The sequence below is a fragment of the Pseudonaja textilis genome, chromosome Z (assembly GCF_049901715.1).
Source record: "Pseudonaja textilis isolate UNSWEBS1 chromosome Z, rPseTex1.2, whole genome shotgun sequence".
NCBI lineage: Eukaryota > Metazoa > Chordata > Lepidosauria > Squamata > Elapidae > Pseudonaja > Pseudonaja textilis.
In genome coordinates this window covers 86540489-86554353 of record NC_142008.1, presented here as the reverse complement: position 1 = coordinate 86554353, position 13865 = coordinate 86540489, and the positions used below count along the sequence as shown (strand labels likewise).

Sequence of the window (13865 nt, the reverse complement as noted above, 5' to 3'; positions counted from 1 at the left end):
AAAGGACAGTATTCCAAAGGTCTTGTGATTTGTTCAGATGCAACCTAAGCCATGCTGCCATGCTCCTTTTAGCAAGAAGAGACTTTCTCTGGCACCTTCCAAACAAACCATAATTGTTTAGTCTTTCTAATTGTACTGCATCATGAACGTTAACATTTAACATGATAACTGAGGCTTGTAGAGTTTGAGATGTAACTCTTGGACTTTTTGCAATTTCTCCAAGCATTGGATATGTCTAATCTTGGGATAAATTTGCTGGGGCATTTATTCCTGGGACAATTAACAGCTGTCCTGTTTTCTACTTGTGAATAATCTTCCTCATTAGAGGAAGAGAGACTTTAAATTGTTTGCAAATGGCATTATAACCGATCCCAGACTGATGGGCAACAATTGCTCCTCTAGGATCACTGCTAATGTCTTTATTTGGCATTGTTTTAACACACACCTCAATTCTGAGGATCAAACTCCTAAAACTTCGGATTTTATAGAGGAAGTCATGCTTGCTAATGATCAATTGATCAAGGGTACTTGATTAGCAGTACCTGATTGCTACTTAACCACTTCATATCTATGGAAATCCTACGGTGTACTTCATTTTTATACACGGCTTCTCCATTTAGTCTTTCTAAAATAAATAATATGGTGTAATATGTCATGTGTTATTGTTCATCTGGTATTGCAGTCCTCAACCCCTGGGTTTTAGCCCACTACTAGGCTGCAGCCTGTTAAAAACCAGGCCACAGGAGAAATGAGCAAGTGTGTGCACATGAAGCTCCACTTGCATGAGCAGAGGGCGCTTGAGTGGAGGGTGCTTGCGCTCAGGCACGAAGTTCCATTCATGCAAGCAGCAGGCACTTGCACTTGTGCAAAGCTCCCCTCATGCATAGCTTCACACACAAGCACAAATGCCCTCCACTCATGCGAAGCTTTGCACACAAGTGCAAGTCCCTGCTAGTCACGTGAATGGATTCACAATTTTAATGCTGACTTCTGCATTGATTTGCTTGTCAGAAGCCAGCTGTAAAGTGCATAAATGGCAATCGTGACTGTGGAATGCAGCATCATTTATAAGTGTGTGAACTGGTCTTAAAATTACTTTTTCAGCACTTATCATAACTTTGAATGGTCACTAAATAAGACAGCCGCTAAGTGAGGATGACCTGTTAACTGCTGGCAATTTAACTCCAAATTACAAATGATTCTTCACAATGGATTCATGCAGACATTAACACGGATGAGAAAATGGAACCTCGTGTAATCTCCATTCATGACCATTTCAAAGTGGTCAAACAAAAATTACAATGTTGCTGTCTATCTGTGTCCCCCAAAATAATGGAAACAACATAGGCATGTCTCCATGTCCCTAGTTTCTCAAATAGTCTAATGTTCTCAATGGCATCAAAATCTACAAAGAAATATAGCAGTAATACAAGAGTAATGCTTCCCGTCTCACTACAAATCATTCAACAGAATAGCCAAGGCAAATCTGGGAAAAGATCAAGATGATCCATTTCATTAAAAGCTCTTGGAGCTGTACTGTTTTCAACTGTTAACTATTAGCTTCACTTTGAACAAAATATTGGTTACTGCCATGTAGGTGTTAAAATCATATGACTATAGTAAAGGCTTTTTAATCAATAGCCTCTTTCTTATAGGGCAATTTATCTGTAAAAGAGAAATAGTGGTCTGAATGACAACTGGAATGATTGAATTCTTTGTGACTTTCAAAGCTAAACTAGATAGGGGTCTAATGAAAATAAGTCATAATCAGACAGCAGGAGACAAGCCATGAAACTGATTCTACTGAATTAGATAGTACACATCTTAAATAACTGCTCCTAAATGATGACATGAAGCCTAACAAGAAACTGAATAATCTTGTTTGTTCATAATAAAACTCAGGAAATATATGGGTGCCAGGCTGATTGGTGGAGATTGGGTGGGACACTTGCTTGTACAAGATTTGGATAGCTCCATGCAGATACAATCAGAGAGAAAAATGCCTTGGCATGGCTTTGTTTGTTAAAAGTATTTGTACATTTTGCAATAGAGCTACTCTGTGTGGCTTGCAAAAATAAGGTAGAAAATGGTTTTTAAAAATGTAAAAACGACAATAGTAAAGTAATGAATCCATAAAAATAAACAGTGAAAATACAATATGAAAAAATGAACACAGGAACAGAAGGAAGTGCAGGGGGGAAGTGAGTCAGCTAGTTAGTCCAGCAACCACCTCCAGTGACAAATTCCTCTACTGGTTCCCTAGCCAACTAGCAAATCCATGTCTTCAGGCCCTTGTGGAAGGATAGGAGGAGAAGGTAACCTTATCTGGGGTCAGGATGTTACAGAGGGCCAGCACTACAGCAGAGTAGGCTCTTCTGAATCTTTTCAATTGGGAATTGACTGACAGGATCTTCAGCAGGCTTCCTCTACCAACACAAGTAGAGTGTCTTCTCTAACACCTTGAACTGCACCCAGAAGAAAATGAGCATCTGTGCAGCTCATGAAGCAGTGGTGTAACACGGGCCATTCTATTTATGATTATGTCTTTACTATATCTGGTCAGATATATCTATGGACTGTCTCACAGTAGTCTCATCACTTCATATTTCATCTTCAGTTGCTTCCCCTTCTCTTTCCTTATATTCTTCCCAGCATTAGAAGGCTCTCCAAGGACCTTGCTCCCCATGTTTCTGCTTCAAGACCCTGTTTTGATACTGAACTCACGAGATCAGCAGAATGGGACAACTCACCACAGCCAATTCGCTGCAGCCAACTCACCACAGTCAACTCATGGCCAACTCATCACAGCCAACTTGCCATGAGACAACTTGCCAAAGGATAACTCATTGCTGGACAATTTAACAATTCAATTATTTAAAAAAAATAAAAAATTAATTTTTGTCATTCACATTTCATTTTGTCCCTCTTTTTACAACCTTTAATGATTCTATTCCACCATTTCTTTGATATTAGTGCAACTCTTGCCCTGAAGTGAGCTTTCCCATGGCAAGTTGGCCACCGCAAGTTGGCTGTAGTGAGTTGGCTGTGGCAGTTGGCCATAGGGAATTGTCAGACCCCAGAATCAGCTGAGCTTGTTGCTGTTGTACCGACCTCCCTGTTGTATAGTAACTTCCTTGCCTAAGCTGTTAAAGAGTCCATCTCTGGATTAGCAGTGGAATTCTCCAGACTTCTGATTTTGCATGACTTCAATCTGCCTTCCTTGTGTTCAGCTTCAGAAGCAGTTCAAGAATTCATGACCTCCATGATGGCTATGCATCTATTCCAGATTGTCACAGGTCCAATTTGAAACAGTGGTCACACACACCAAGTCTAATATTTTATTGGTGCAATGTCAACATTATTTGGTGAGGAATCTAACATTATCCCCCAAACAGCCCCACTGAACTTGAATCAATATTCATCACAGTTCAATTGTTCAGTAGTGACATCAGAATTAACTTTGGACTTGAAGAATGTCCTATATTATCCATGCAGCGAGGAAAAAATAGGAGTAGAACTGGGAAATGGAAGCATAGTGAAAGCATTAGCAAATGATGAAGGTTACAATACCTAGGCATATTGGAAGCATATAAAATTTTGAATGGAAAAGTCAAAGAGTCAATGCAAAAGGAATACATCAGGAGAGTCTGCAAAAAATTAAAATTAAAATTGAACGCTGGAAACCTAATTAAAGCCAGTAATACATGGGCAGTTCCAGTGATATGCTACCCAGCTGGAATCATCAACTGGACTGTGGCCAAACTGGAAAACGTGGAGCAGAAAACATACAAATTTTTGAATATGTACCACACTTTACATCCACGAAGAGTAGGGGGCAGAGGGCTATTGCAAATCCATCAAACTGTAAAGAAGTAAAAATGAAGTTTGAATGACTATCTGAATCAAAGTATAAAAAAACTGCTGCAGGCTGTGAAAACAGAGAACATTATAAAAACAACAGAGACAATTGCAGAAAATAAGGAAAAACAGTTGGTTGACAGATTAAATGGATGGAAAACCAAAGCTTTGCTAGGACAGCACAAAACGGAAGAAAGTGACCAGCAATTAAACTACTAGATGAATGTTCTGCAGAAAACCAGAATTTTTTTCACTTATTCTTTTAGCAACCGCTACTCCTACCAGAAGAGGCGCGGTCTTTAAAGCAGAACTCTTCTGTGACATATAGTCATAATTTCCCATTCATAACTCTAGGTGCTCCGTTGTTGATTGGTTATTTGGTCCGTAAAACGGAGAAATACCAACCTATTTAATACATCACTCTCTTCGGGACAAACTATCTTTTCAAGAAAGGCAATTAAAGAAAAAGTGGATTTGCTAACTGCGCGTTATTTTGACATATTAATCCAAACCACTTTACTTTGTCACAATTCCTTGATTCTTTTTAAATGAACTATTACTACAGTACTTTCCTCCTTCAATTTCTCAAATAGAAATGGAACATTCCTCTCGCCCCTCCCTTTATTCGTCGCCATCTTGACGCCTCCTTTGCGCAGAAGTCGATGGCACAACTTGTTCTGCGGTGGAGCAAACCACGGAAAGGGAAGCATGGGGGGGAAGTTGGGGTGGGGCGATATATTCATAGCGGATGAAACTAATCGAACTATGTTATAAAAGGGGGTTAAAGTTAGGCTCACTTGGGGAGGGAGGCAGACATTACTATTCGAAAACTGACAGGGGGTGGGGCTTGGATCTAACTATGATGTGAAAGGAGAGTTATGGTGTGGTGCCCGGTTCTCTGAACGGAACTCTTGCTTGTAACGAGGGGAAGGGTGTGTGCCTGTGGGTGGTACTGTTGTGATTGGTGCGTGTGCATGTGCACCTGTGTGTATCTCCTATCTATTTGGGTGATTCCGCTGAATTAGGTGGAGGGAAAAGAACAGAAGAACGAAGGGTGGAGCAAAGGTGGTACTGTTGTGGACGGTTTTTATTGGGGGCGGAGGGCAGAGGGATACGGCTGACTTAATTGCACTGGGACTGATCTAGGTGGAAACGGGAGGGCTGGATGGTACCATTTTGGGGGATTTATAGGGAGAATTAAAGAAGTACCTCGGATTCGGATGACATTCAACTGCGGTTGAGCGGAGAAGAATAGAAGCGGTGCCTTTAACGGCCCACTGTAATCTGAAGGTCGGGAAAAAGGCAAGAAGAAGCACCACTTCAAGTTTTAAAAGGTGGCATCAGTGGTGGTACCAATGAGAGGTTGGTTCTAGTGGTACCTTGCAAGGAGGTGTCAAATCTAACCAGCCTAGGTACCCATTGGTGCCATTTTGAGCTGGCACAAGTCCTATCCACAAAGAGTGAGGAGGGGAGAGTGCCTTGAGTACTGAAGGAGCAGAAATCTGGGCCTTTTCTTGGAGAGCATTTTGACATGACTGCCCAGGTTGGAGGGGCCCAAGGAGAGGCATGAAAAAACTCTGCTTTTAGGAGGAGGCCAATATTTGTTCTAGCAGCCCCAGGGACACACTCTCTGCCATGGCTTCAAACTGTACCGGAGGCACAGCAGCTGCAAGCGCCAGCTCAGCTATAGGTGCTGCCCTCAGTGCTTCCAAGACCAAGACAAAGAAGAAGCATTTCGTTTGCCAGAAAGTGAAACTCTTTCGAGCCTCTGAACCGCTCCTGAGTGTCCTTATGTGGGGAGTCAACCACACGGTGAGCAAGAACTACTTCCCACAGTGCACTTCCCACCTCTTTGAACTTAAGACCTCTCAGACTAGAGAGGCACATTCTGCCATTGAATATTTGTCTCTTCTTACAACTATTATATAGCATCTCGTGTTGATTATTAGGCACACGGTAAACATCTTTATTTTGGTATCTATATATTAGAATTCATATCTTGCATGAAAACAAACATTGGAAAATTGTAGCGAAAGGCATTTTAAAATGGAAAGCAGGTAAACATTTCTAAAATAATTACAAAGAGGAAGCAATTCTGTGTTGAATGAATTTCAAAATCTTCCTCTACAGGAGATAGTGGTTCTTTACTATAATCTTTCTTCTCACACATGTGAAAGGGAATTTGGTGGAACTGGAGCAAGTGGGTGGGTATGTATTGTATGGTACGTATTCTTTAAAAAGCTGTGCTTTTCCTGAACTTGATTTAAGAAGGAACAACATTTTTGTTGAATCACCTTTTTCCTTCAAAATCAGGATTGCTGCACAGTTTTAGTTTTTAGAACAAACCAGGAGATTATGTTTATTCTGAAGTCAACTCTTGAGTTTAGGAACACTGCACTGTATATAGGATTGTAGCTTCAAATCCTCAACAGCAGATTCTGGTTTTTGTAACCTATGTTGTCATTCCAGGTTCAGTAAATCCCTCCTTGCTTATTCTTTACCAAGGATGAGTTTTGATTTTCTGCTTGCCTGGATAATGATCTTCATAAAGCAGGAATGTAACTCCTCTGAGTTAAGAAGAGATAACAGATGATCATTTTTTTCAATATCCAAAATAATACTATATAATTCTGAAATGTCTATAAATATTATGATAAATCATTTTGTTGGAATCTGTCTGAATATATTTGAGGATTGTCTCAGTTGTACAAAGTAATAAAAGGGTCTTGCCATTCTAGAGTCCAGGGACAGAACTGTATACATCTTAGAAATCCTAGTGAGCATTGTCAACTAGTAGCCCCAGAATATCTGAAAAGAGGCAGTTTAGAGGAAGGTTACTAAAAAATATTCACCGGCAAACTTTACAAACTTTAGTTAGTAAGATGGTCCCAAAGAAATTGAGAATATTTCTTTCAAAAGTATCAGTCATGACAAGTGGAGATATTTTTTTATATCAGTCTTACAAGCCCTGTGTATGTACATATCTGAATGGAAAATTTTGATGTTGATGGACTACAAATCCTAGTGTTTTTTTTTTATAATCAATCATGTTTCCTGAGTTTGCTGGGAATATTCATTCAGCAACATCTGGAAGATTACACAAATAGTCTACGGTTAACAATGGTAATTGCAAGTCAAATTTTTGTTGTTAAGGGATGCAGTCATGACGTGTAACATCACATGACTACATTGCTTAGCACTGACAAGCACTGATTTTTGTCATTAACTGAATTTCACGGGTCATTTGGTGAGGACACACATTCTGATCCAAGTCACTCCCAACTTTGTCCCTCTCCTCTCCATGCTTTGGTAACATAAGGAACTGCCTCCTCTGACACTCGAACTCCCCTTATTTGCCCGTCTTCTCCCCAGTCTTCCCCTTTTGGCTACCCACTAGCTTAGTCCTTATCCGTACATCGTACATCACTACAGTACTAGCTGGGACCTTTTTTTGCATTTCCTTCTTTTGGGCCAGTGCAGCCTAGACTTCTCTTGCACCCCCAGCCAGCATTTCTATTTACATGCCAGCCTGGGCCTCATTCATGCCCCAGTTGCCCCACCTGGGACTTTCTTTCAAGAAAGAAGCCTGGCATGTGAAAGATTTGGCTAGAAAGGTTCTTTTATGATGGGGCTTTTGTTTATATGCCAAACATCTTTTTCAAAAGGCTTTGGGTTGGACATGAGAGAAATCTCAGCTACACTGATGCAAAACGAGGTTCTGTGCAGTAGTGGCTTATGATGTAATAGCAACAGCACTTAGACTTATATACCGCTTTATAGTGCTTTACAGCCCTCTCTAAACATTTTGCAGAGTCAGCATATTGCCCCCAACAATTTGGATCCTCATCTTACCCACCTCAGAAGGATGGAAGGCTGAGTCAACCTTGAGCCTGGAGGGATTTGAACTGACAAATTGTAGGCAGCTGGCTGCAGCAGAAGAAGCTTGCAGTACTGCACTCTAACCACTGTGCCACAGGCTCCTTTGGTGGGCATAGTAGCAGGTAGGACCAGCTAGCAGCAGTGGGTAAATGAGCAGTTGTAAATTAAGATGGATTCAAGTGGGCCCAAATTTTGTTCCTGTGACAGAGTTGCAACAGACAGAACATTGAGGACTAGGAATAAGTCTCTTTATTTGGCACCATTGTTGCTAAAGAATAGAAATTAAGCAAGATTTATTTGTAGGTGCTTAACTGAGAGGGAATATGATCTAGTGCCATGATGGCGAACCTATAGCACGTGTGCCACAAGTGGCATGCAGAGCCATTTGTGCCAGCACGCGAGCCGCGGGCAAACTTAACTCACTGTGCATGCGCGTGCCTCACAGCTGATTTTTCAGCTGGTTTCAGGCCTTTTTCGGCCTCCCAGAATCTTGGAAAAAGCCTCTGCAAGGCTTTTCAGACCAAATAGGCCCATTTCATCACTTCCTGTAATATCAGAAGTGTTGAAACCAGCATATTATTTGGCCTGAAAAGCCTGGCAGAGGCTTTTTCCAAGCTTCTGGGAGGCTGAAAAAGGCCTCAAACTAGCCAAAAAATCAACTGTGAGCCACAGTGCAGGTAAGGGGGTGATGGTGGTGGTGGGGGATTACACATGCCTGCGTAGGGGGCATGGGGGGATTGCGTTCTGGGTGCTGGCATGTGAGTGAGCACATGCTAATCGCACACAGTTTTTGGCACAGGAGCCCAAAAAGGTTAGCCACCACTGGTCTAGTTGTTAAGGCAACATCCAGAAACAGGAGACTGAATTCTAATCCTGTCTTAGACATGAAAGCTGGCTTCTCTTTCAGCCCACAATGACTGGATCGGGAAACAAACCAGTCAGTCTATTCTTAATGGATCAATATTGACTTGATCTGAAAAAGTGGGTCCTACTTTAGAGAAAACAAGGAAGAAAAAAAAATCTGTAGATGCCTAAATTTGGTTCATGCAATGCAATTTCAATAGGTTTAATTATTTAGAAGTTACTGGCAAATATTTGCAATGAATATGAATATTTGTGAATGTTTGGTGAGTATTATTTATACGAACAAAGTGTCATCTCCAAGTCACTTTATTTAGGTGTTTGTTTATATGCTACATTACGGGTGGAAAGTGTATTGTTATTGCAGTAGCAATAAATACTATTGAATAAAAATGCTTTGATAATCAGAGTTGAATATATTTAACATCTATCATCTTGTTTAGAACTGGATGATTTTATCTGATGGAAAATTATTGGCCAAATACAAATTTATATATAGTGTAGCACATGAAGTTGAGAAAAAACAAACTAATAAGAAAAATAACATTTTAACAGGTGATTACCATACTTTCAAGCACATCTTAGCATCAAAATACAATTGGATGATTAATTAAAAGTATGAGTGATTAGGACAGACCTGAAATTATTAATATAGACATAATTATCTGTATAAAAATTGAGAAAGAGGAAGAGAAACGTTACAGTGCCATATAAATTATACAAACTAGAGATAGCAACTGCTCATGATGATGATGTAGATGACGTAACCTAAAACACTCAGATACCTATGATTTCTTTTTTCAATAAATATCACCCCTTTCATAGAATATAACTATACTTTCTTCATCATATTCATTTAATGTTGAAACTGCCAATAAACATTAATGGGATTTATTGGCTCTACCATTGTACATTCCAACAATTCAGGTGACTTCCTTTCTTTTTTCCCTCACATCCTGTTTAGATGTTGCATTTCTTTTGCAGATTAATGAGTTGAGTAATGTCCCTGTCCCTGTTATGTTAATGCCAGATGACTTTAAAGCCTACAGCAAGATTAAAGTGGACAATCATCTTTTCAATAAGTGAGTAATACATATTTTTTGATTAAAATATACTTCCCCTTTCCCCATTTAACTTCAGTATCTGAATAAATGGCTTGTTATGAATATATAATGACACAAATCAGAATGTTACAGAAGACAATGTAACATGAAAGAAACACAACTATTATAAAAGAATTCAGCACAATTCATTTGTCTGAATGTGCTCTATGTCCAGCCGTGAATGGATTTGATTGGAAGGCCACAATTCATTTTCTGATAAAACCAGGACACAGAGAGTAAAATCCCTTCTGTACTAAATGTGTTGACTACTCAAGTATTACTGTATTTTGACGGACCAGCATATTTAAGGGGTATCTATTTCTTCTTATGCCTCCCTATTCTTTAGATCTATTATGTGTGTCATGTTTGATACAGTGTAGTAGAAATCAAAGAAATAATAGGTTACAAGTCATTAACGTTTCCGATGCATATCTCTGAATACTTTAGAAGCCATATTAACTATTCATTGTGGTTTTTAAAGCTAGCTGATAATTTGTTGGACATTTGTTTTCTACTGCTGTTTTTCTGATGCCTTTTGGAATTTATTTATTTTTTTACTTATATATCTATGTCCTAATCCACTTTTTTATTTTAAAATGCTTGTTGGAAAAGCAGTTTAGAAATATTAAATGAGATTTTACATCCCAACAAACCTTGAGATTTGAATATAGAATAGAAAGCAAACTGACTCCAATGTTAGAAATGTTAGGTTGGGAGAGCTGAGCTTGATAGATACTTGTTGATGCTGGTCCTTGGCAGCCAACTTGACTTCAGGGAAGGATTAAAGTATACGCACTAGGGGTCAAGGTGGCATCATTGACTCATCCCCAATATGCTTTGAAGGAGACTTAATCTCGAGCAACCATGTTAACCTTTGGTGAGATTACAATTGTCAGGCAACCTAGATCAACTTTTAATAATTAGATGATTCTTAATGTTTTTCCATTAATGCCACTAGTATAATTTTAATAATATGTATAGTTTGGACAACAATTTTTAATGGATCAAGAATGTTTTGTAGATATAAAGAGAACTTTCCTTCTTTATTTAGCCTATTATCATCATCATCATGAATTGACAACATCAGCAAGTATTGTGTGCCCAATTGGCAAAAGGAAGCTCAGAGTCATATTGATTGGAAACATACGGAAGAGGCATTCTTCGTGAAGTGGATACACAATGGCTAAGATAATCATGATGATGATGGTGGTGGTGGTGGTGGTGGTGGTAAGCTAAATAAAGAAGGCCTGTTCTGCATGTTTCCAACCAATATGACTCTGAGCTTCCTTTTGCCAATTGGTCTTGTAATACATACTGATGTTATCAATCCATCTTGTTTTAGGTCTCTTTTGTGGAAGCTTTTTATCAAGTGGGATCCATTCTATGATTGCCTTTGTCTACTGCAATCAGTTTTTTCTTATTATGTGACCAGCCCATTTCCATTTTGATTTTTTCACTCTCTTGATAATATTGTATGCTTTCCTTTGTTGTCCAATCCATTGCAGATCTTTCTATCTTGTCTTGTATTGCTGAGCATGTATTTTTAAGATCATTAAGGCAAATTGTCACCATTGTTTTTTCATATATTGATTGTAGTAGGTTTATGTAAATAATGTCTGTACCTTGACCGACCAATGCATTAATTATTGCTTTCTGGAATACTGAATCAAACACCTTTTCGTAGTCAATGAAAGCCATGCATAATGACATGGTATACTCATTGTGCCTTTCAGTGACTTGCTGAACAACCTGGATGTGATCCATTGTGCTGTGGACACTTTGAACCCTGCCTGCTCATTTGGCTGTGCATCATTTAATGTTCTCAATATTCCTTTTGCTATTATTTTGGTGAAAGCCTTGCAGATGACTGAAAGGAGGATTTTATTTTATTTTAAACATTTTATGGCATTAACAAATTATCACTCATTTTTGTTTTTCATGGTGTGTTTATTATTTTTATATGGTCTTTTCCACATGCTTATCTTCACTTTAGTTTGTATCATTCTAAAGTCACTTCCAACATTAAAACAATTGATGATAGTACAGTTGCAGAATATGATTTTATCACTAGCCATGATGTAGTCAACTTTGCTTTTGTACCCAGATGGACTCTTCCATGTCCAATTTCTGCTAACTTTTTTCTCATAAAATGAGTTCATGATATAAAGTTCCTATCCTTTAGCAAAATCTGTTGCTTCTATTATCTCATTCACCACTTCCATATGGGCCAGTCACTTTTTTTCCAGGTATTTTTCTTCCTATTTTTGCATTAAAATCACCAGTTCATATTTCGTATTGGCATTTTTCTTTGTTTTGAAGCTAGGCCACATTGTTGTAACACTCTTCAACCTCATCATCACAATAGCTTATTGTTTGCATGTAAGATTGGGTGATTTGAAGCTTGTATTGTTTGTTCAATTGAATGACGTGTTGGGCTACTCTGTCTGGTATACTTTCAAATTTTAGTATAGTCTTTCAGCTTTTAGTTGATGAAAAAACCCAACTTTGCCACCTTGTCCATAACAGAATCTCTAGTGTAGGTAAAGCCCAATCCTATCAAGTTCAACTAAAGTTTGGAATTTTTGTCATGTTTCACATAATCCAATGATATCCCAATGCATATGGTTGAGTTCAGTCAACAGTTCCAGTCGAGCATCCGTTTTCATTGTTCTAATATTGGCCATTCCTGCATCCAAAGTCCAGAAACAGCTTGCTTTAATCTGATGTTTCTTAGCACCCTCTGTCTTGAGGCAGATCTTCCCGCTGCCATGGGTTGTTGCCATAGGGCCTCTGGGGAACAAGAGCATAAAATTCTGGAAAATGTCTGTATCCATGTTCATGAACTGATTATCAAGACAAAGTGAGTCATGCGGTAAGACAATAGCCCAGGACATATAAGCATTTCAACCAAAAAATAATTAAAGTAGAAGGAAGTTATTGTTTTGGAATGACCAAGTCAAAGTTCTGATCTTAATTCTGTAGAAATGTTGTGGAAAGACCTGGAATGGGCAAGTCCATGCAAGAAAGCCCACCATCATCCCTAAATTGAAGCTAATCTGTAAAGAGAAATTGGCTAAACTTCCTCCAAACAAATATACAAAACTGGTTAACAGTTATCAGAAACATTTGGTTGCAGTTATTGCTGTCCAAGGAGGTCACACCAACTATTGAAAGCACAAGTTCATATACTTTTGCCACACACAAGTATGTAGCTTTGGATCCAGGGGTGGGTTTCTACTGGTTCTGTCTACTTCTGTAGAACCGGTAGCTCTGAAGAGCAGCAGGCATAGAACCAGTTCTATGCTGATGTTTTTGCCCACCTGCCCACCCGGCTCTTACCTGACCTTTATTTCCTGATTTTTCAACTTCAGCTGCCAAAGGAGGCACAGCTGCAGTTTAAAAAGAAGAAAAAGAGGGCTGTTTCAAAGGCTGCTTCTCAGCACTTAGGGTGCTAATGACAATTAACAGGCGAGCGATTAACAGGCGAGTGGCTCACAGCGGGTAGGGAAGCTCGTAAAGTTAACCCTGTCGTATCCAACCCCTGTTTGAATCATCTACCTCTATAAATTAGAGAACATGTAAAATGTTTTTGATTTATTTGTTTTGTTTAACTCTTTAGTTTTAGGATGTAATCACATTTTATATAATTTGTACAGAAATACTGAAAAAAAGCTTCAAAATTTTTAAAAATACTGTTGTAAAATGCCGCGATTATGTGAAAAAGGGGATGTTTGTATCTCACAGTTTCATATCCAAAAGTTATAATCACAAAGGGCATAATTTGGAATGTGTTAATGTCAGTCAAACTATTAAAAAAAAAGATTGAAGAAATACACATAGGATCAGAGTCTACTAATATTTATGATTATTTATTATTTCCCACATTGGCAGTGTGCCTTAAACGGGTTTGTGGAAAGTGACTATAAAAAGGGTCTATAGCTTTTCTATCTAAGTTTGTGAGCTTCCAAAATGCATCCAGATGGCTAATCCACCATGATTACTTATTGAGTAGATTTAGTCTAATCCTCCTACTAATAGTCAGAGATTGTCAAAAGTTTATCTAATGAAGGGAAAATTTTAGGACTGATCATGAAAAGACAAATGTAATTTGAAAGAAAAACCTTAAATTTAAGGTGAAATAAAACTATAATTTACTTGACCTCC

At 38.7% G+C, this 13865-nt stretch overlaps 1 protein-coding gene across 1 annotated transcript in view; it reads left to right on the top strand.

The window, feature by feature from the left end:
- The first annotated feature begins 4485 nt into the window (after positions 1–4485).
- Positions 4486–13865, top strand: part of PIP4K2B (phosphatidylinositol-5-phosphate 4-kinase type 2 beta) — a 28746-nt gene continuing 19366 nt past the window's right edge. The window contains exons 1-2 of the mRNA XM_026720924.2: positions 4486–5670; positions 9583–9680. Of these exons, the coding sequence (XP_026576709.1) occupies positions 5494–5670; positions 9583–9680 (275 nt within the window). The 5' untranslated portion in view covers positions 4486–5493. The remainder of the gene's footprint in view (positions 5671–9582; positions 9681–13865) is intronic.